Source organism: Cupressus sempervirens, chromosome 7 (genome assembly GCF_028749045.1).
Source record: "Cupressus sempervirens isolate cs-2001-9-10 chromosome 7, ASM2874904v1, whole genome shotgun sequence".
NCBI lineage: Eukaryota > Viridiplantae > Streptophyta > Pinopsida > Cupressales > Cupressaceae > Cupressus > Cupressus sempervirens.
Window position 1 is genome coordinate 929501090 of NC_143124.1, and position 22632 is coordinate 929523721.

At 36.4% G+C, this 22632-nt stretch overlaps 1 protein-coding gene across 1 annotated transcript in view; it reads right to left on the reverse strand.

Moving 5' to 3' along the window:
• The window catches only part of LOC149550611 (SNARE-interacting protein KEULE-like), a 242278-nt gene that overhangs the window by 189622 nt on the left and 30024 nt on the right, over nt 1-22632 (reverse strand). The window contains exons 3-5 of the mRNA XM_089793601.1: nt 12006-12064; nt 10758-10839; nt 9362-9440 (exon numbers count right to left, since the gene is read on the reverse strand). Of these exons, the coding sequence (XP_089649727.1) occupies nt 9362-9440; nt 10758-10839; nt 12006-12064 (220 nt within the window). The remainder of the gene's footprint in view (nt 1-9361; nt 9441-10757; nt 10840-12005; nt 12065-22632) is intronic.

Consider the following 22632-nt stretch of genomic DNA (forward strand, 5'->3'; position numbering starts at 1 on the left):
AAGTAGTGATTTCAACACAAGCACGTGCTTTGGAGGCAATGGTGCGGGAGTTGGAGCAGGTTTTGTCATTCATGCAGGTTGGTTGTCCAATGGCCTTTTCAGTATGTTTCGAGGCACAAGGATGGCCGAACACAGAGACTCCAGAGATGCGCCAAGAGTGGACTGCTAAGGAGCCTGTAGTAGAGAGCAGAGTAGAACCTAATGCAAGAGATAGTACAAGTGTATTGGGATGCATACTATGCTCTACGAAGGAGTGAGGCGGATCAGGTAGTACTGGCAAGGGCTCGAGAGGAGACAGCTACCAAATTAGTTGTAGTAGAAGCCATTTTGGTCACGCAACAGTCAACTTGGGAGATAGAGCAGGTAGCACTCATTGATGAGAGGGAATTAGAGAAAGCCACATTCGTATTTTAGTTGGGGGACGCGAAGAGGTAGTTGGATGCAAAAGAGGTGAACTCCAAAATATAGTTGAGATGGTGAAGAGAGCGTTAGAGCTTCAGATGCAGGCTAAGGTGGATTTGAACGCCTGGATGTAGCAAGTGCACAAGTTGCGAGCACAGCTAAATGAGTTACGGGCACAGAGGACGGCTACTACACCCGCTCCACCAGGGACACACCCTTCTTAGTTTTTGTCTTGATGTACTTAGTAGTTTAGTTGTCTCTGTTTTGTCATTCAGAGACAACTTTTCTTTTGGGGGGGGATGATGTTGTCGATAAAACTATACTATAGTCGACAAGATTAGTTAGTGTCCAAAAGATTGCGTGACGGTTGAGTCACCCCTTCAGGAGATATATGTACATCGTCTAAACGGAATTATGAAGCATCATTGTACTCATGATTGTATATCTGCTTATATGAATAAAGCACTATTTTGTTTTGTGTTACATTCTAGTCTCTTAATGCAATAACTATCTATTTACCTTGTATGATAAACATATTGCTTGAGATGGATGCCTATAATAATGCAACAGGGCCCATTTTTTCAAGCCAAATCTGCAAAGGAGGACGTACAAAATTACAGCCATGTAAAAATTGCAGCTTAAGCCTTATGCACATTGCATATTAATTTTATTATCTAGTTTCTGACTTTCTAGCTTTAAAGGTTGAAATGAGACTAATATTTTTTTCTTTTCCTTTTTTTAGATAGATGGTGGCAAATGTTTGGGTCTTCAACCAAAAACCTTCAACAAATCGCCATCTACATATTGAGCCAGCCATGTAGCGCTTCTAGATGTAAGCGCAGCTAGATCAAGTTCGAGCAGATCCACTCGAAGAGGCATAATAGGTTGTTTGTGGAGAAAATGAATAAACTAGTCTTTGAGCATTACAACTTGCGCATTAGGACCAGGGAGATTTTGGATAGTGACACCTCTCTGATTACTCTAGAGGAGGCTGATCCAAAGTCTAAGTGGCTTACAGAGGCTGCTGATCTTGTCTCCGATGATGAGGACATAGAGTGGGATGATGAGGTAGACAAAGAAGCTGAGGTCGTGGCTATGGCAGCAGAGGAGTAGAGAGCTACAGTTGATCCTAGTGGCACATCACATGCACTGGCTGAGACTACAATCGATCCTAGAGGCACCTCAGACTCACACGCAAAGGCTATGGCTACTCAGTCATCCAGAACCTATCTTAGACGCCTTACTAAGAGGCATATTATAGATTATTCTAAGAATGACAATAAGGATGAGGACTAGGATCCATAGCTATAGACTTGTTTTAACTTTTTGTTCAACTTAACATATATTCGGAACATTGGATGATGACTATTGATGTGATGGATTTTATGGATTTGATATACATTTTGATGGATTTCATGGATTTTATAATTTATATATCTATGTGCTATTTCCTTCATCTACTGTTTAGTAATTTACCTTTGTACTTATGTAATCGATGTATGTTTATGTTTGTGATCAAATTACCTTCTATTTCATGATGTTATTGTGCCTTTAAGCTTTATTCAATAGTTGGTGCATGGAATGATCTTTAAATCCTAAAAATCTCTAAATTTCAACGGTTTTGTCACTTTGTCGAGTCACGGGAGAGTCCAAGCTGGGTCACGATTCGAGTTACCCTTGCTAGGTCAAGGTTGGGTCCGAGTCTCATTTCTTTGGTTTGGTCTAACCACAAGAAAAGGAAATGTTTTCAATGACATCATGTTCAAATAGGTGCACAGAACGTGATCTTTGATTTGTAACCATTCTATGGAGTATAAAATCATGTCTCCTCTATTGCAAGAGTCTCTAATGTAGAAAATGTGGAAGCTCTGCTCCATTTCAGCCATTTATGTATCTATTTGCATATTGATTATATTAATAAAGAGCGCTATCCCCGCAGCAATAGCACTTACTTTAGAAAAAAAAAGTGCACTGCACTTCAAAATAATATAATGGCTTATTAATACATGCAAAATAATTTCATTTGCTATTGCAATATGTTGTATTCCAGCACCTGTATTAGGACCAATGCTGGTCCTGGGTCAAGTTTGTGCACCAAAGAAGCTTTCTTGTGTGTCTAATAAGACTGGAGAAGAATGAAGAAAAGAACAAAAACTATGAAGCAATGCCATAGAAAAACACAGACTTGTCATCCTAAAGGGATTTGTCAAAAATGTTATGGCGGTGTATATTTCAGGACTCTGGCTTTATTATCTATTCCATGTAGTATCTCACAGAGAAATGAAGTCAACCATGCATTAACATATTTACAGAGTCTAGAAATTTTGGTCAGTTTGAATGTGTGTACTATTCATAGACAGAATTAAACAAGCTATAACAGAAGTCCCATTATATGTAGAGGGCAGTACTTTAGAACCACCACCATCTGGCAAATGGACTTTGCAACATGCAACATCTAACATCGAATGATTGTTCCAAAGAATGGTATCATATTGCTAAAGATGTTTCAAACAAGGGCAGTAGTTGTATTCTACTTCATTTAAAAATCAAAGTATTCCTTGCTCATTAAAGTCTAGACTAAAAAGTAATAGATTTTTATATATTATTTTTTAATATGAATTGTTTGTCCCTTGACATTCATTTGCCAGGTTCATTTTTTGAATTTGTCATTTGGTATTGCCCTGACAATTTATATAAAAATAAAACCTATACATGGCGTTTCTTGAATGCGAGCATAGTTATTGAGTTTAATATATAGTTTTTGGAGTCAATCCAAAATAGAGGATTTATAATGAAAAGATGTTTCAAACAAGGAGAGTAGTTGTATTTTTTCTACTTCATTTCAAAATCAAAGTACTCCTTGCTCATTAAAGTCCAGACTAAAAAGTAGCATATTTTTATAGATTATTTTTTAATATGAATTGTTTGTCCTTGACATTCATTTGCCAGGTTCATTTTTTGAATTTGTTATTTGGTATTGCCCTGACAATTTATATAAAAATAAAATGTATTCATGGGGTTTCTTGAATGCGAGCATAGTTATTGAGTTTAATATATAGTTTTTGGAGTCAATCCAAAATAGAGGATGTATAAAGACATGGATATGTCAAACAAAATCATGCAAAATACTCACACTGCAGAAGTCACAGTTTTAGAAAACAAAACGACCCATCATACAAACCTTCATGTGGCGAAGCACCAAAGTTTGCATGCTAAAATACCCAAGAAAATGGCCAAATTTTATGATGCAATAAAACAAGAAAACACTTTGTGCGAAGAACATCACATGCAAGCAAGATGCAAGAACGTGCGTACATGCAACCCACATAACCTTGGGCCTCCTGTGAGGCAATTAGACCTAGACTGGCTCCAGCTTTGATACCATTGTTATAAAACTTGATAGTTTGATATGAAACAATGGAGACGAAGTCTACTTAAATAGAGAAGTACAAGACGATGTTTCTAAACATTACAATTGTTAACTAGATCAAAAATAGAAACTAACTAATAAAACGAAGACCATTAGAAACATGTAATGTCCCAATTTTTAGCAAGTTCCTACAGTTGGCTTTGTCAGTTCACCATCGCGGCCCTCATGAGCTGACAGTGGTATTTAAGGATCTCAGTCGTGGGGTTATAGGCTTTCCAGTAGCCTACGTTGTGTTTTGGCTTCGTTTAAGGAACCTACTATTTATAGTAAGTCAAATAATAAATTGTTGGTTCCAATGAGCTCAATTGAGTTAGAAGAGTTGAGTGATGCTCTCAATTTTTATTTCGAGCTTTTGGTTTGGGTTCCAAGAATCTTGGAGGGAGCATCTGTTTATAGTAAGTCACCCCATCAAGTTCATTCATCGTCTTTCTTCATTAGGATCACTCTGGTATTGTCAGATTTCAATTCTGATGCTTCTTCAATTGTTTTCACAAGACGGGTGAATTATTATTCTTATTCATCTGTATATGTTGAGGTTGCTATTTTTGTTGGTGTTGTATGTTGGTCCCCTGAATATCATAGCTCATTGGAACCGAGATGAAAAGTTTTAAATTGTGGGCACAAGAAACAGTGGCCTTATGCGTCAGAATATTATGTTATGGTGGAAACGGTCATTTTTGGGAGCCAAAAGTAATTAATAATTATATCATATGGCACTTTGTTATATTTTAATGTTGTGTTGAGGAAAACTTTGTGCCATTTGGAGATTATAAATATGAGCCCATTTGATTATCTTATTTTTCTTTGTCGTCTTTATGACGTTTTCCTGAAGTTCCGATTTTTTGTGCCCTTGCTGAAGTATAAAGGTTTGAGATCTACTGCTGAAGTATAAAGGTTTGGGATCTACAACTGAAGTATTGTAGATTCAATTCTGAGAATTATTTCGAGATTGCTTGGCAAATTTTGCTGAGGTATACAATTTGTCAATCCTCCTATTTTATTAACTATAGCTAAGGAGATCTGCATTGCTGAAGATTTTGGTTTGGGGAATTCTCATTTTTAGGGCCATTTGTATCTGCATTTTGGCGTGCATATTCTCAGAATTTGGGCAACAATTATTCATGCGATTGGACACCTACAAGTCTAATAACTAATCCATAGTTGGTGGCATTATTACTAGTGTTTGGCATTACATTTTGGGGATCTGAATTGCCCTACAGGCGATTTATTTGAAGGCTGCGATCATATATCAAGAGGTAGTGTTTACTTCCACAAACCCTACATTTATTGTTGGGTGTGAAAATTTCAGCTGTAGAGTTGGCATTTCATGTTTTACTACTGCAATCTATTGACGCCAAATACATACATAGGTTCTTTAAATTGTTGCTTCTTTATAAGTGTATGTTTGTGATAATTGCATACAACATAATTTAGAATTGAAAATTTATGCTGGCATTCATGGTGGTTTGAATTTTATTTTCGTTTGTAATTTCTTTACATTCTGAAAATTTCAAAAAGCATATCTACTCAAAACCAAAAGAAAATGCAAAAACACTCAAAAAAAAAAAATCTATTCAGCATAGTCTTGGGTGAGCCAGCAAGGTTATTACAAAACATTAAAACATGCACAATGCCAATCCTAGAAGAGTTTTCAAAAAAAATTGCATGGAATATTCTGAGGTTGATTGTTTCCTGCTACAAATTGTGGTATTTTACCCTAGCTGATGCAGTTTTATTCCCCATCGACTTCAAGGTGTTGTTGAATGTTGGTTTCTCCATTGGCTTCGAGGTTTCATGGACTTTGATGTTGACCGTCATAAGTACTCTCATCTTGCATACTGCTCTTCTGTTCAAATTAGGAGATCTGACACCACCACTAGATCTCGTTGTTGGTATACCCTTGCCACCTTGCCACCCCTTTGTTGGGTTCGATCGGGATTGACATTGATCATCTCCCTCCTTACCAGTTCTCGTTGGACGCTCTGCTCATCTCCTTCCCTCTCGTCAGGAGTTAAATGACTGTGTCAGACAGGATATCCACAGACAGTACATTATCACTACTTGGAGTAATCCTCTTGGAGGATTACGTCCTAAGATGGCATTTTATGCAAAGTATTTTCTTGAGATTCAGGATGGTATTATTGTGCGGCCTACTTATCTCTATCGGCGTTGGTGTCATTCCCTTCGAATCTCTCTAGGCTCTTTCAGAGTTGGCTCTCATCGTCTCCATATCTAGACTAATCACCATATGGACAAAGAGGATTGGGTTTGCAGATTGTGTTCTTTGGAAGAGGTGGAGTCTGAGACCCATTTCTTAATTTGTTACCCTATCTACTATGAGATCCGAGGGAGATTTTATTGTCTTTTCAAGGATTGTTTCTCTCCCTTAGAGTTCTTCAGTTATATTGATCAGCGGTGTCTTGCACTTTATCTTCGAGAGGCTACCCAACTTCATGAGCATACTCTTCAGTTAGCTACGTCTCAGAGCCACACCTCTAACCAGCTCATTACCGCCTTTTACTCCCCCTTATCTCCATCACAGGGTGTTAAAAGGCCTTTCAACACTACTCCTTCTAGATCTATTAGGCACTATACCAGTCTTTTCAGGCAGCGACATTCCTCCAATAGATCTCAGCATAGTTCTAAGACTTTGATCCGTCCACAGTTATATCCTTCTATCTCTAATTATTTTGTACCAAGGAAGAACTCATAGTTCCTACCTTGTGTTTCTTGGTCTTCTGTCTTGTTTTGTTCTTTCTAACACCATTTTGGTGTTTCTGGTTTAGCTGGCTCTCTTGTTGTATGCTTAGTCCCATAAACCTTTCTAGTTTTTTGTTGGACATTAATATTATTATCTTATCTTATCTTATCTATCCCCAGATTTTTGGAATTGTCAAACATCTGACTGAAGTAACTATCTACATTTCATTGTGTACAAAGTCAGTTTATGTGTTGAAGATTGCTGGGACCATTAAGGATCCAAAGGCTTGTCGTGCAGCTGTTCAAACTCAGAAAATTATTCCCAGCAAATTTGAAATCCCTGTAAGATGTTCAAATTTTACCAATTTTCAAAGTTTGGCAACAAATGGGTCCAGCCATTAATCTGTAAGTTGTAATTTCATTTGTTTCTAGTTTTTTCAGTTGAAAATATTCAGCACTCATGCATTAATATCAAATGCCATCTCCTTTCAAAAAATTATATGCATTCCCCTTTAATTTGATGAAAGAAAATATATTCTTAAACTGAAATAATGAAACAACAACTCCTCACAAATCACCAGTCATCTGCTATCCAGTTGAGTATCTACCCAAGGGAAAAAAGTTTAAAAAGTCTAAGTATACCAAATTATCAAAGTAAACCCATTTCCTAAGGATGCACAAAAAGTGTTTGATAGAATTACTCTAAAAGGTGAAAAAATGGATTTATTAGGGAAAATCCATAGGGTTTCATACAGGCTCACAAGTTGTACAAGGAAAAACCACTGCAAGTTTTACAAAATATTGTAGACGAGTTATTGGGCAAATCTCTTGCCTGGTAATTTGGCTTGCGAGTTTTACGTACTCGGAAAGTGATTTTTGGGAAAAACAATTATATTTCATTTCATCTCTACACCGATGAACCATGATCATATTTACGGCTATATTTTAACAAATAAATAGTATGTGTGCATGAGGGACTTTAAACTTTATATGTATATTTCTCACTCCCTCTCCATTCTATTCACATTAATTCATTTCCAATTCTTGGAAAGTAAGATGTCCCTGCTGACAAACTAACTTATTCAATCTCTCTCGGTATGGTTAACACATGAAGCTGTTTCAGAGGCTTTAAGCTAAGACTTATAATATTAAAATATATCTTGTTTACACAATTAAACATAAAGCTACTACCACATAAACAGTGGCCTTCCTATGATGGATTATACTAAAATTGTTAAATATCCTTCATATATTATGGCATCTCATTTCAGACAGATCATTTTAGTATGACAGCCTTTAGTGATAAATTGCGAAAGTCGGTGAAGTGCTCATTAGCCAGTCAAACTCAAGTGTAAAAGCAAGCTAAAATCAACAAAGATGTCTGTCATGAAAACACAAACTGATTTGATTTTTTTATGATATACATCTAACAGAATCGAAGTAAAATTTCTAAAAATAACAACCTAAAGATATAGACGGAGTAGAACTCTATTACATTGAGTTTGAGAAAGACAAAATAGGCAGTGGAAACATCATTAGTTCTGACATTCTGGAGATAAAAAGAACAATTGCAAAACCTTTGTCAAACAAAAATACAATATTTTAAAAAAAGGCCAGGGAGAGACATATCTATCTAACAAGAAATTTAAAAAACCAAATGTAAAAAGAAAGAAAATGGTATTTATTTAGAAGGCAACTCAAGATTAAACAAATGAGTTAGACAAAAGTTAAGATGCAAATGCACTTTCAACAATAAAAGCAGATTTTGTCAATATAAAGGAAGAGTAGACAATTGCAAACAAATCAACAAATAGATGTTTATTAAAATATTCATAAACACTAAAGTAGGGTAGCTGAGTACACCTCATCTTGCTATCCCCATGCACATCGAATATTGTATCCACACATGCCAAAAAAAACCTTGCTTTTCCAACCTTTCAGGATACTGTATAATCTGATTTTCTTTTAAATTTGATATATGACCTTAGTTGAAAAAAACTTCTATCTTGCAATTTTACTTTTTTTCGGCCAAACAAAACTTAACACGAAATGAGGAAGACAAATGAAATGTGTTTCTGTTTTAGTGACCCAATTGTTTGGGTTATCCTCCAATGCAACTTTACTCTTTCATGCATATTGTAAACTATTAAATCAACTTATAATTATGTCTGTAACAATCTTGTGTCTAATCGCTTTCGAAGTAATGAAAATCTCCTCTAATAACTTAGAAAATTATGTTAAAAATGTGTACGGGGTTTTAATGAATGTCATATCCAGCCATATCTATATTGGGGAACTTCAACAATGACCATATCTGTATCTCTATCCATACCCATGTCCGTACAACTTTCCGCTATAGTTGACACACAGAACTTATAAAATATGAAAACAAAAAGCAATGCGAGAGCAAAGAAGTTGATCAAGTGGGGCATATTGCTCTTTTTAACTTGGACAAAAAAAAAAATTTAATTCTGCATCAAAAAACAAGAATCATTTCTTCTGTCTATACCTGAAATTCAAAATTCAAAAGCATACTAGCTTTTTTTCAAAAAAAAAAGTGAGCCCCATTAAAGAAGCTCACCAAGCATTCCAAATGGTAAAAATTTCCCGAAAAGCTCATGGACTGATTTCTGTGCAAAAGCTTCAAATTTGCTAAAACCGATATGATTTTAAAAACTAGAGACAACCGAGAAACATATGAGATTGAGACTTCCGTCTTTTTCTCAGCCCAAAAAGATAGAGAACATTAAATTTTCCACTCAAAAGGTAAAGAGGATAATGTTTAAATTCCTCATGAACACCTCGAGAGGCTAAAGTTATATGAGTTACTTCTCCTTTGATGGTTGAATAAAGTAGACAGCCTCCATTGCAGGTAAAGGTTGCCTTCGCTTGCTCACATCCTCCACCACTGTTGAAAAATACAAAGTTAATCAAAAACAATGAGAAATCGGGAAAAACCATCACAAAGCTATAGTGGAAGGGAAAACAGAAAGAAATTACAGATAGGACTCTTCATTACCACCTACTGAATGTTGTGCTTTGACTAAAGTGTTTAATGGTGAGGCTACCTCACATTTGACACAAAAATCTGGACAACATTATAACAATTTGAATTTCTCAATAAATGAGCTATATCAGAACACTGTTAATGCATTACTTTTTCTAGCATCATTTTAAGGTTGGAATAATGACTTGGATTTTTCTAATATCCCAATGGAAGAGCTTAAACACAATTAAGAGAGTGAAAACAAGTAAACAAATAACTTCCACCGGATTGAAAGTTGTACCCTGTCTAGAATATAACTACACAGAGTGATTAGATAGGAAAGATTGTGCGTGTGTACCCCTCATTTATCACCATATGCAATTCAACAATAGATGTTAGCAAACATTGGTAAATGCTAACCTTGGAGAGCTGTCTTCTGTCAACTACTCCTTCCAAAAATACAGACTAACCATTTTAAAAGTCAGGATTTACATCACAAGCTATGAGTAATATACCATGCATTTTACATCAAAATCAGAACACCTGGCTTGTACGATATGTATATGATTTATGGCATCTGCCACAGGTAAGTTTCTTATGAATATAGGAAGACAATTTGTTTACACTAGTTTATGTTGTGCTTGAGGGCTTCTGGATTATTAACTGTATATATCATTTTGAATCAAATAGATATACACAGCTAAGGATCCAGAAGCCTTCAAGCACATTATCACAGACTGGAACTTAATGTCTCTGCGTAATTTAAGTTGTTTACAGCTAAAAAAGATTGCTCATTAAAAATATCACTGCAGTCATTGATAAATGCATGAGTAATGAAGCCCATAACATTAAATGCATAAATACACTTGCTAGCTAGAATAAGACAATTAACATGAATGAAATATATATGGATGTTATATGTATACAGTATATATAAGCTCACAATAGCCACTAATTCAGAAACAAAATATCAAGCATGCTGATCCATAAATTTCAAACATCATCAATTTCCAGTAGAGGGATTCATCATGCTTATATAAATCATTGCCAGTTAGCAAGATAGAAACCACTCAAACTAGCAAGCAACTTTCCTAAAGTAAGTCTTAAATGGTGAGAGACAAAATTAATAAATACGACAGGATACAAATAGGAAATGATATTAACAAGATAATAGAAACCTATATTTTATAAGAAAATCTGAAAATTTTAGAGCAAGAGTTTTTAGAAATGTTATCTTACATGAAATGCCCTCATCAGTGATATCAGCCATTTTGCAAGAATAAGACATAACTTTGGTTGTCACTTTGTCCATGATAAGCACCTACAGATATTATCGATAAAATTAGAATTAGCTTTTATAATAACTTTACACACTAAAAAAAAAATCAAAAGCATTTTACATTTGTTGAACTAAAACTGTATTTAAAAAGGGATGTTCTGGCTGAAACATGGGCAACTCAACACATCAAAGTTAATATTCAAGCCAAGCTATACAGTGTGATACATTTACAATGTCACAAATTTCCACATTTTAGGTATTTACAGTTTTTAGCATTTTTCTCCTTACAAAGTTGCCTTTTTTAATATTATGCACCAAATAGAGCAGGATATCTGGTCCCGAAAAAAGGTGATATATCCTTCAAATCTGCAAGATCATCAAAACCCCTAGGAATGTGTCCCCATGGATGTGGTATTTTTTGACAATTTTTGAGTTCTGGAGATGAAAATTGTATCCTTTAAACATTTCATGCGGCCCATTGCCCGTGTATATTTATCTTCAAGAAACCATCAATATAGTTCAATTACTTTCAAAAAATATAATGTGTTTCATTTTATTTTGGCTAGTGCAGTTAGATGTATAATAAGCCCATTATCACTAACATGTTTGTCGTGATTCGTTAGCTTATGACAAATAGATTATTCTCAAGAAAATTAGTTCTAATAGTATCAGAGAAGGTTTAACAGTAATATAGCACACATAAATGTATAATCATTTAGGGTGTCCTTCATAGTTGGTATGAATTTCCCATCGTCCTTGAAGTAGATGCGTGCAATTGCTAGCTTTTGGTTTAACCAGTGTATACTTTTCAATCAAAATCTAGCATACATGTCAATCTTTAAAATTAAATGAGCAAACATTTGCCAAAATTTCCAAAAACAAAGCTTTACGCCTTAGTTAATAGTTTCCTTTTTTTTCCAACCAAGAGTATATTAGATGTATGCTTGCCTTTGCAAAACTTGAATGCAAAAAAATTGTTATGCACTGAAAACCATTTTCTTCACTAAACAAATGGAATACAAACTGCAGAAATCTTTTGAAAAAACAACAGGGTAAAAAGTCTATTAATGTCTTGGATTGAATATTTGTTCGCAAAGTATTAGGCACAAAAATAAGCAAAAATTTAATGTAAGAAAAATTGCTATTAAAAAATCAACAATCCCTTCAATGACATAGTAACAACATCAATGAAACAATATAAGCATTACCTTCCAAATTGACTTCGAATTTGTCTCCTTGGTTGTTCGAAGCATTTCATGCAACAAACCTACACTCTCACAAACAAGGGAGTCAAAGAGAAATCTCCTAAACAAACAAACCACTAATCATTAGAATACGCAAAATCACCTAAACATGAAAATCAGACCAACATCTTTTCAATTAGCTCAATTCCTATGGATGTTTGCATATTTTTTCCTTTCTCAACTATACTAATGGTTTTTGACAAGTCATCCATTTGGAATGAAAAGGCATATTTAAATAGAAAATTATCAAGGGTCGTGAGAAGCTAAGAGTCTCATTGAATAGTACTCAATTTTTGAAGCATAGTTATCTACTAATATCTTTGATCACTTATTACTATCACCAAAGGAACAACCATCATACATGGGTCAACACAAATAAAGCCAAGTAGATGAGAAATTGCCAATCCACATCATTTTCCAACTGGTCCCTCCAACTAAGCATCATATCATAGTTTGGAAAATAACAAGCAAGCTCATTATCCTATAACATGCATAATTTCACTAATTGTAACTCCAACTATCCTATTCTGCGAATAGCATGCAATGGCATGCCGTACAGCCTATAATAGTTTTCTAATTTCTTCACCTCAATAGTCTGGCCCTACATTTTGAATGTCTGGAATGGCTCCTTTTAAACTTATTTGTTAAAAAAATTCTGCAAACGCCTTTTCTATACCAGCTAACACTGGGTCACTTGTCTTATGGCATGACCTCTTTTAGCAAAGTTGTTTTGGTTAGTACTCAAGTCCTGGACTTAAGGATTGCAGCAAACTTCCACCCAAGTTGTGCAATAATTCCATTACGTGTTCTGTGTTGAATATGTTGTCATTGATGGCAAAGGCTGATGATCAAGGCTGTATTAATCTCAGAGGATTAATCAAAGTAATATAGATTTCGAACGAGCTGCCTCGTTGGGTTGAGCTGCTTGGTTACTTGCTTCAGCTAGTTTGGTTGTTTGGTTGAGCTACTTGGTAGTCTAATTAAGCTAGTTAATTGTGTGCTTGAGCTTCTTAGTTGTCTACTTGAGCTGTTTGGATGTCTGCTTAAGCTGCCTACTTGTCTACTTCATCTGCTGACTTGTGTCCAAGTCAAATTTTTTTATGTCATCATTTGAATTCAACATGGGAATCATTTTTATTTATGATATGATAGTTTTTTGTAATGTCCCTATTTTTAGCAAGTTCCTGCAGTTGGCCAAGTTAGTTCACCATAGCGACCCTCGTGAGCAAACAGGGTGTTTTGGGGGTCTCAGTTATGGATTTACTATTTTTAGTAAGTCTATTTTTAGTAGTTGCTATTCTTGGCAGTGTAGTGGGTGGCTTGGCAGTTGGTCGTCACATGTGGTTGATCAGGTTAATAATTGCATGAGCTCTTATTTATTTATTATTCATTGAGTTGCATTATTATAATAATGTTTATATTATTATAATAATGACTTTAAGAGGTATTTCTAAAAAACGAGTTGGAAAGTTTCTAGTGTTGAGTTCTTTTGGGAAACTTCCATGTTTTCTGAAGTGGAGTTTTATAGAAAGTTTTGCCAACGAAAGCTTATAAATGAGAGCTCATTTCATTGGGAAAGACATGCTTGATTATATATTTGATTTTGTGACTTTGTGGGTTTTTCCTAAATCTGAATTTTGAGCCCTTGCTGAAGTATAAGGGTCTCTGAAGTTTGTAATGTTTGAAGTCACTGCTGATGTATAGTGATTTCACTATCTAAACCTCCTATCTGTGTTTCCTGTGCCTGGGAGATTGTTTGGTAATTTCATTGCAAATTGTGTTGTTATAAACAATTTGTTGAGTCTCCTTACTGTCTAACTGTGGCTTGGAGAAATTACTTCTGACTTATTCTGTAGGTGTGGAGATATACGTTTTTTGCAGTTAGCATGTATTGAAGATCGAATTTAATATTTGGGAGTCTGCTATTCATTAATTCCAGCGGCTAGGGTTGAAAACAAAGGTGGTTATAGCTGATAAGGTTGGGCGTCTTCATTGTTAGCACACCAATATTGTCCACAGCTCATGTTTGAATTGATACGGCTAACAAGAAACCGTGAGGCGTTCAATTGAGTTGGCGTCTTGAGTTTGTAATCGTGCCAAAGGAATTGGGAGCCTACTACTACGTCTGTATTACTGCTTCCCTGTGGTGCCGTTTTCCACCTATGTATTGTCGTGAGCCACCCAAGGACGTCTAGCAGTTGTGGTCGGGTTTGACATTGAGGGATCATAGTGAACAAAGGAGTAGCTGAAGTTTTCAAGGGATTGACAGACTTAATTGCAATTCAGGTGCAGCCTTTATGTTATGTCATTTTGATTTGTGATTTTCAGGTAACAAACAAAATAAAGGTTAAGGGGAGTTTCTCTGATTTCTATATTATCATTTCAAGTATCTTGAAGTTGTGTTTTAATATTCCAAAGAGAGAAGCAAAATACATTATTAAATTGTTAAAAATTGCAAAGACAATTAATTGTGCTTCAACATTCAAGTCGATAGCCAGTACAGTTCTTTATAGTGCTATCAAAGCCATTTCCCGCCAGCCTGCAGGAATTGGGCTCAATTTTTATTTTGTTTGGTGTTGACTTTGAAGATTTTCAGATCTAACCAGCACTTTAATTTCTCCAGCTATGGACAGACATAGGACTGGCAATTCTAGAAGACAGTGGAGTAATGAGGAAGTTAGCGAAAAAATGAATGCCTTGTAAGAGAGTATGGAGAAACTTAAGCTTCATCAACAAAGGTTGGCAAAGAGCTTGTCGGATCTAGTGGTAGTTGAGAGGGCAGCAAGGTATATGGTTTCTGCCTTTAGAAGGCCCACGTCGAGGTTGCGAGGAAGGAAACTTGAGTTTTCCCCAACAGGTGTCCATGATGCTGATGTACCTATATTTAGTACGACACCTGCTAGTCCTATCCACAATGTTGATGATGGACTCGTTTCACTGGGACATGTGGATGTGCCCATGATGGATAGCACCACTGATCTTCAGCAAGTTGAGGCTCCCAAAGTAGTTGTTATGGTTAGTTCAGAGGCAGTTGGTGACGTAATTGTCACTGACTTTTCAAACTCACCAGAGGAGGGAGTTATCATTGACGACTTATATGTCAGCTACTATAGTGTTGCTCCGATACAGGAGGCAGTTGCTTCCTTAGGTGGGACCGAGGCACATATGGAGTCACCCAACTATGATGTTGGTGATATAGGTGTCACAACGAAATCGGGAGATGTGGATGTTGATGGTATGGACAAATCTGACGATACTATAAGCTACACCGGGTATGATATCCCTTATCAGATATTGGTTGATGACTCTGAGGAGGTTTTTGATGAGTCCCAGGATCGATGTTTACATGATCTTACGATTGAGGTGGAAGCTAAGACATGCGAGGAAATTGATATTGCAAGGGCTTCCTTGGATGAGGAGTTGGTTGAGGTACCTAGTAGTTGTATCTTGGATGTGGAGTTCTATGAGGATGATGGCACACGTATGAATGATCTTGTGGGGAGCAGTTTTGATGCAGTTTCCTATCATAATGCAATTAGTGAGATAGAGAGATTGCATAGGAGTCAAAGGTTACAGAGGCATCATGTGACCAGTCAGCTGAAGGTGAGCGATAGTGACATTTCTTCAGCTCTTGGGCATTATGATGTTGTCCGTCAAATGCTAGCTACATCTAGTTGGGGTGCTCCTATGTCTGATGAGCACAGTAATAGTACTCTTTCTTTGGCAAAGGTTCATGCACTTCGAGAGGCTGTTAGGATCTTGAAGCATAATTACTCGCAACTGGTTGCTGACCGAGATTACCTTCTAGAGTGGGATAGCACCTGTTATGAGACATTGTTAGAGAAAGAGGAGGTGGTGGAGCTCACCCAAGAGCTTGAGGTGACTGTGGACTCTCTTTAGTATACTCAGTGGGCTCTTCAAGAGTCACAGTCACGATTGGATGAGGTGACCATGGAGTTGGAGCATGTTCAGACCACACCAGCCCCAGAACCAGCTCAGTTGCATATTGTGGTTGGTGGTGAGTTCGCTTCTACGGTTGGGGATGATGGACGTGATAATGTGACCGACACATCTGTCCAGGATATGGGTGCAGTAGGTATGAATGAGATGAGAATATCAGGGGAGTCGGGCTCTCGTGATGATTTGCTTCCTTCTGCTAGAAGCGAATCTATTCCTTCATCTCATACAACTGATATCATTGGACAGTTGGCAATGCCACATTTTCAGAGGGATCAGCTGTGGGTCGCAGGGGAGCAGGTGGATGCTTCCACATATAATTTCCACTGCACAAAGTCCTTCATGGAGTATCCATTGGAGAGTTCGGATGTGAGGGAGGATTCATACAGAGTGTCTGAGGGTACTCTCATCCGAGGCTCTAATGCTATTCAAAGGTTGTTGGGAAAGATTGTAGAGACTCTATCTGCTATGCTTCCCCACAGGGATTTTGAGGTTGGGTTTGCTGAGAGGGTTGCGTAGGATCCTGCCCGACCAATAATTCGAAGTCAGAGAGTGGAGCCATCTTCTGATTCCCAGTGTGCTGATGATGAGCCCTTCACAGAGATTGGGAGTTTTTATCGGCATTACATTTTAAAGAGTGCTCATCATTTTTCTTTTGACCCATAGGTAAAGGACTTAATTTTACGTCGGTGTGGGTTGGCTCCAGTTTCATACCATCCATTATGGGATGGGTTAGCACCATCTTTTGCAGATGGGATTGACAACTGCAAGTTAGACCCCTTGCAGTATCTACACAACTAGGACATTTTGGCAAAGGTTGGAGTTGGAGTTAGTGATTCAAGTACCTATGGTTGTTACCATCATTACAGTGCAGTTGGGTGTAATTATCAGTTTGATGCGAACTCAAGCATGGACAGAGTTGGTATTTCAGTTGCGTTGAGTTCCGATGTGTTGTTGCCTAGATCAACACCTCGGGTCAGTTTTCAGATGATTTTGATGTTGATGTTCATTATTTGGGTGTTGGTGCTACAAGAGTTGTTTGCACATAGTAGGGATGGTACACAGTTCTACCTTTAGGATTTAGGTGGATTGTGTGTTCATTTTGCAACAAGATTGCTTGGGGACAAGCAATCTTAGGGAGGGAGGACTGTAATGTCCCCCTTTTTAGTAGGTTCCTACAGTTGGCCAAGTTAGTTCACCATAGCAACCCTCGTGAGCTGACAAGGCGTTTTGGGGGTCTCAGTTATGGATTTACTATTTTTAGTAAGTCTATTTTCAATTGTTGCTATTCTTTGCAGTGTAGTGGGTGGCTTGGCAGTTGGTCGTCACCTGCGGTTGATCAGGTTAATAATTGCATGAGCTCTTATTTATTTATTATTCATTGGGTTGCATTATTATAATAATGTTTATATTATTATAATAATGACTTTAAGAGATATTTCTAAAAAGCAAGTTGGAAAGTTTCTAGTGTTGAGTTATTTTGGGAAACTTCCACGTTTTCTTAGGTGGAGTTTTATGGAAACTTTTGCCAACAAAAGCTTATAAATGAGAGCTCATTTCATTGGAAAAGACACGCTTGATTATATATTTGATTCTCTGCCTTTCTGGCTTTTTCTTGAATCTGAATTGTGAGCCCTTGCTGAAGTATAAGGGTCTCTAAAATTTGTAATGTTTGAAGTCACCGCTGATGTATCTAAATATCCTATCTGCGTTTCCTATGTCTGGGAGATTGTCTAGTAATTTCACTGCAAATTGTGTCGTTATAAACAATTTGCTGAGTCTTCTTACTGTCTAACTGTGGCTTGGAGAAATTACTTCTGATTTATTCTAGAGGTGTTGAGATATACGTTTTTTGTTGTGAGCCTATATTGAAGATCGAATTTAATATTTGGGAGTCTGCTATTCGTTAATTCCAGAGGCCAGGGTTGAAAACGAAATAAAGTTGGGCGTCTTCATTGTTAGCATGCCAGTCTTGTCCACAGCCCGTGTTTGAATTGATACGGCTAACAAGAAACCGCAAGGCATTCAATTGAGCTGGCATCTTGAGCCTGCAGTCGTGCCAAAGGAATTGGAAGCCTACATCTGTATTACTGCTTCCCTGTGGTGCCGTTTTCCACCTATGTATTGCCGTGAGCCACCCAAGGACGTCTAGCAGTTGTGGTCGGGTTTGACATTGAGGGATCATTGTAAACAAAGGAGTAGCTGAAGTTTTCAAGGGATTGACAGACTTAATTGCAATTCAGGTGCAGCCTTTATATTATGTAACTCTGATTTGTGATTTTCAGGTAACAAACAAAATAAAGGTTAAGGGGGGTTTATCTGATTTCTATATTATCATTTCAAGTATCTTGAAGTTGTGTTTTAATATTCCAAAGAGAGAAGCAAAATACATTATTAAATTGTTAAAAATTGCAAAGACAATTAATTGTGCTTCAACATTCAAGTCAGTAGCCAGTACGGTTCTTTACATTTTTGGTGTATCCCTTCCATATATATTACATGTACTCATAAATGCTTAGTGTTTCTATTTGGGAATGATTACATTAATTTCATTCCTTATAGGTCCGACAGCTTCAGATTCATATAACACTTTTGCATTCAAGGAAATTCTGAAGTAAAATGGAAGATACTCTTTCAGCCGTTAATTCCTTCCATTATTTTTCAGTGCTATTTCTGGGTGGTGTTTTTGAATTTAGCATGAGTTCACTTAGAAATAAAACTGAAAGAAAATTGTAGTTTGGTGTTTTTAAGAGTTTTCATGCCTTCCTTCATATTTAGAAAATTAAAAATCCTTAAGCCATGTTGGAAAAAATTCATGCATGTCAAGAGGGAAAGGGTCGAGACTAGTGACAGGCACCATTAGTGATTATTTCCGACTAGGCAATTTGAGTAATGGAGATGTTTCTTTTATTATTATCAGTAGTATAAAGAAGAGAAGGTAATGTGTGATTCGTTCTGAAAGATTGAATGGAATGAAAATGTTTTTCAGAAAGCGCTGAGTTCTGCTGTTGAAAAGATGCATTATGGTTTTTGAATCTTGTAGCATACTCTAGGTGGAAGTTTTCTGCGACTCACTTGTGAAAAACTAATTGCATACTTAATTGAATGAATTACAAGCATATATAAAGGCAATTACAACATGATTTAGAAACGGTTAATTAAAGCATCAATGAAGGCTAAATATAGAAACTCTGACTTCTAATACAAGAAGCGTAAAGATACCTACAAAAATGACCATCAATAAAGCAACTACGAAACACTAAAAATAGCAACCTACCTTAATGGTCATTCTATCAACTACACTAAGTTGACCCCTAAACTTGACATCCTTTTGTAGACTGAGAGACTTGCTGAAGATATTTGCAGTCTGGTCCTCAATGAGAACCTACTGCAACATTGCTGATTCATCTTCAACAAGCTTGCAACCGAAATGACAATGGACGTCAATCCAAAGGAAAAAAATTCTCTGCCATTGTCTAGGTAAAGAGTGACTATCTAAAAAATTGACTCTTTTTCTACTAAGGCCGTTCTTAAACATGTTGTATTACGATAATAGATAGTTTCTATCATAGTTGGCATAATCGTCGAATAATTGGCAAGTTTCTACTAATCGCCGAGTTTTTGGGACTGGCGAGTTTTTCCCAGATTTAATCGCGACTTGGATAGAGAAAAAATCGGCGAGCTTTTCAGAAACTCTTTTTTTTTTTTTTAATATTTTTTTTTGTTAAAAACAAAAGGCAAAAAGCCTATATATATTATGTAAAATAGAGAATTACAATATGCTAGTAGAGCTAGGAAGAGGAAGATGTGATCATAATGATGTTTTTACTTCTAGTTTGACACAGACTATTTACTATTATGCTTCCCGCCATCAGCATTCCACAAGAGAATGCGATCTTGTACCCACTATGCATTTATATATATATAAACTCCTGCTTGTTTCTTTTGTGTTTTCTATAATTAACTCATTAGATGCATCTTCTCGTTGAAATTTGCAAAAAAATGTATTTTGAATTAAATTTTAGCAGTTTTTTTAGGTTCCCAAGTTTTCTCGAGTTTTTTTTTAAATGGCAAAGTTTTTCCCAAATAAACTTTTGGGGGGCTTGTCGAGATTTTGGCTTTGGCAAGTTTTCCAACTATGGTTTCTATTATCTCTATTTAGTATCTAATGGTTATCTATTATAATCTTTTGTAAATATTAGAATGTTTCTAATATCTAGTTTATTGTTTCTAGAATAGAATGTTTCTATTCTTTACGATTGTTTCTTAAGGAAACATCGTTCAATCTCTTGTATAAATTGATCTCTTGATCACTATTAATAACAAGCAAATATTTTCCAATTATTTCGTAATATGGTATCAGAGCCAATACTCTAAATTTTTTTTGAAAAAAAATTATGATTTCTTGGTTGAAATTAAATGCCTTTTATTTTCGAAATTATTTACATGCATATTTGCTTCCAACTCTCTCTATAATCTGACTAGGGTTTCCATTTTGAGAGATCTGAATCTGTCGACCTCTGGTTCGGTTATGCAACCCATTTCTGCCCAAATCCGCTATTTTTCTACATATTCAACCTCCATGGCCACCAACTTGTTTTTTTGCTCCAAACCCTAGTTTTTGACCTCGAAAATTTTTTTGATTCCTAATTCTTGTTGGGTTTTTCGAAAGCTCAACTGGGTTGTCGTCCAATTTATCTGGGTGCCTCGATTTTTGTGCCTCAATTTTTGAGCCAGCCAATCCAGACCAACAACATATCCTTTTTGGATTTTTCGATATCTTCTAGGTCACCCTTTAAATTTTTTAGATCTTTAATTTTTTTCCCTCGAAGAACGTGCCTTCACAAATTTTCACACTTTTTCATTGAAAAGCGTGCTATGGCATCATTGACCAATATTCTACTCGAGAGCAATTCAATGGTCGAAATTATGGCACTCAAAAGCAGCAAAGCATAGCAATTTTTGAATATCTGAATACCGATCAGATTGCTCTAGGTGTCCGACTAAAACTGGTACTAATCAGGATTCATGGGATTTGAAAAATAGAGCCAGTGATGCTTCTCAAATTATTCGTGGCTGATGATCAGCTCTCTCAGATTCCATCCAACAAGACAATTGTCGAGATATGGTCATAGATGTCCTCGATCCTCATCCATCAGGATAGAAACAGCACATTCTTCAAAAAGAAGGCTTGGCTCTTGTCAAACGTTTCATGAAGATCCTTCAAGGAGTTCCCAAATCTCTTTAGATGTTTTGCTAGATGGTGCCTAAGTGTAGTAATCTAAACCCAAGGAGTAATGGAAACTCTTATCAAATGCAAAACAGTGGAGAGAGTGGTGCCATTAAACCAAACCAAGTGTTCAATTATTTCCCAACGTTATGCTAGTGAAAGCATGCAACAATATAAATATTTGGAAAGATAGTTCAAGGATCACATAATATTCCACAATACATCAAATTACATATTCGTTTCCTTCGTGTATTTTATCCAATAGAGGGCACGTGATAACAAGTATTTGGAAATCTCATACACTCCTACTAGAAACTTGGACAACAGATAGTAAACAAGATACAAGATATAATAAAGGAGGGGACCTAGAGTTAATGTGCATGGACCTGCTGCCTACACAACCCACTACGATGTTGTTTGTGTCAATCTTGCGCCAGAGAGTTATTTTCTTTCAGAGACTCCATGGTTAGCAACTACGCCAATAAAGATGTCGTGCAAGAACTCTTGTTGCCGTGGGTGATCAAACCTCCTGAAAATAACTCGCTAAGTACTCTTTTCAATGGATACGTGACCTTGGGTGCCACTTGCAATGATTTCCAAGACTCCTAAAATCTAGTGTTGATGACAATCGCATCTGGAACTTCTACTTTGCTTCCCGCAAAGTGTAGGGTTGCAACGCTGCTACTGGATTGATGCAAATAGCGACCCGGTCTTCCCTATTATGTTCCTATTTTCTTACGTCGATGTTACAACATGCCGCTATTGATGCAAATCACTCCCTACATTTCTAGACGTATTGAAGATTGATCATACAATTTTCCAACTAATGTAAAAACTCACAAATGCTTATACTTGCTAACAAACTTACTTCTGAATGCAAATTCGAATAAGCAATGTATTACAATGCAAACTCCATGCCTGAATCTGGATGAAATCTTCAATGAGATGTTGGGACCACATCCAACCTCTCAAATCTTCTCAAGGGGTTTCGCCCTTAAGAAATCCAATCACAATTAAGTAACCAACTTCATTTTCAGATATTCCTCTATTCATGCCCATTCCCAAGGAAGCCTACTGCTTTTATAACCTCAATATGAGAGAAAGCACAAACAACTAAGCAATGTGGGATCAAGACCTTTTTCGTCTTTTAGTCACTTAAGTTACTTTTGTTATAAAATGACTTTAAGTCATAAATTATGTAAAGACTCAAAGTTGGCTCCAATAGAATTACCAAAAACAAGGGACAAAGTTCTTGATTTTATTTGATTTTAAGTGGATATCGTGAGTACATAACACTTCTATTCAACAGTTAACTTTTAACATCACTTGTAATTATAAAGAAAATGACAGAATCTCATACATTATTATGACTGAATTTCCAACTTAAAACAATGGTAGAACTTG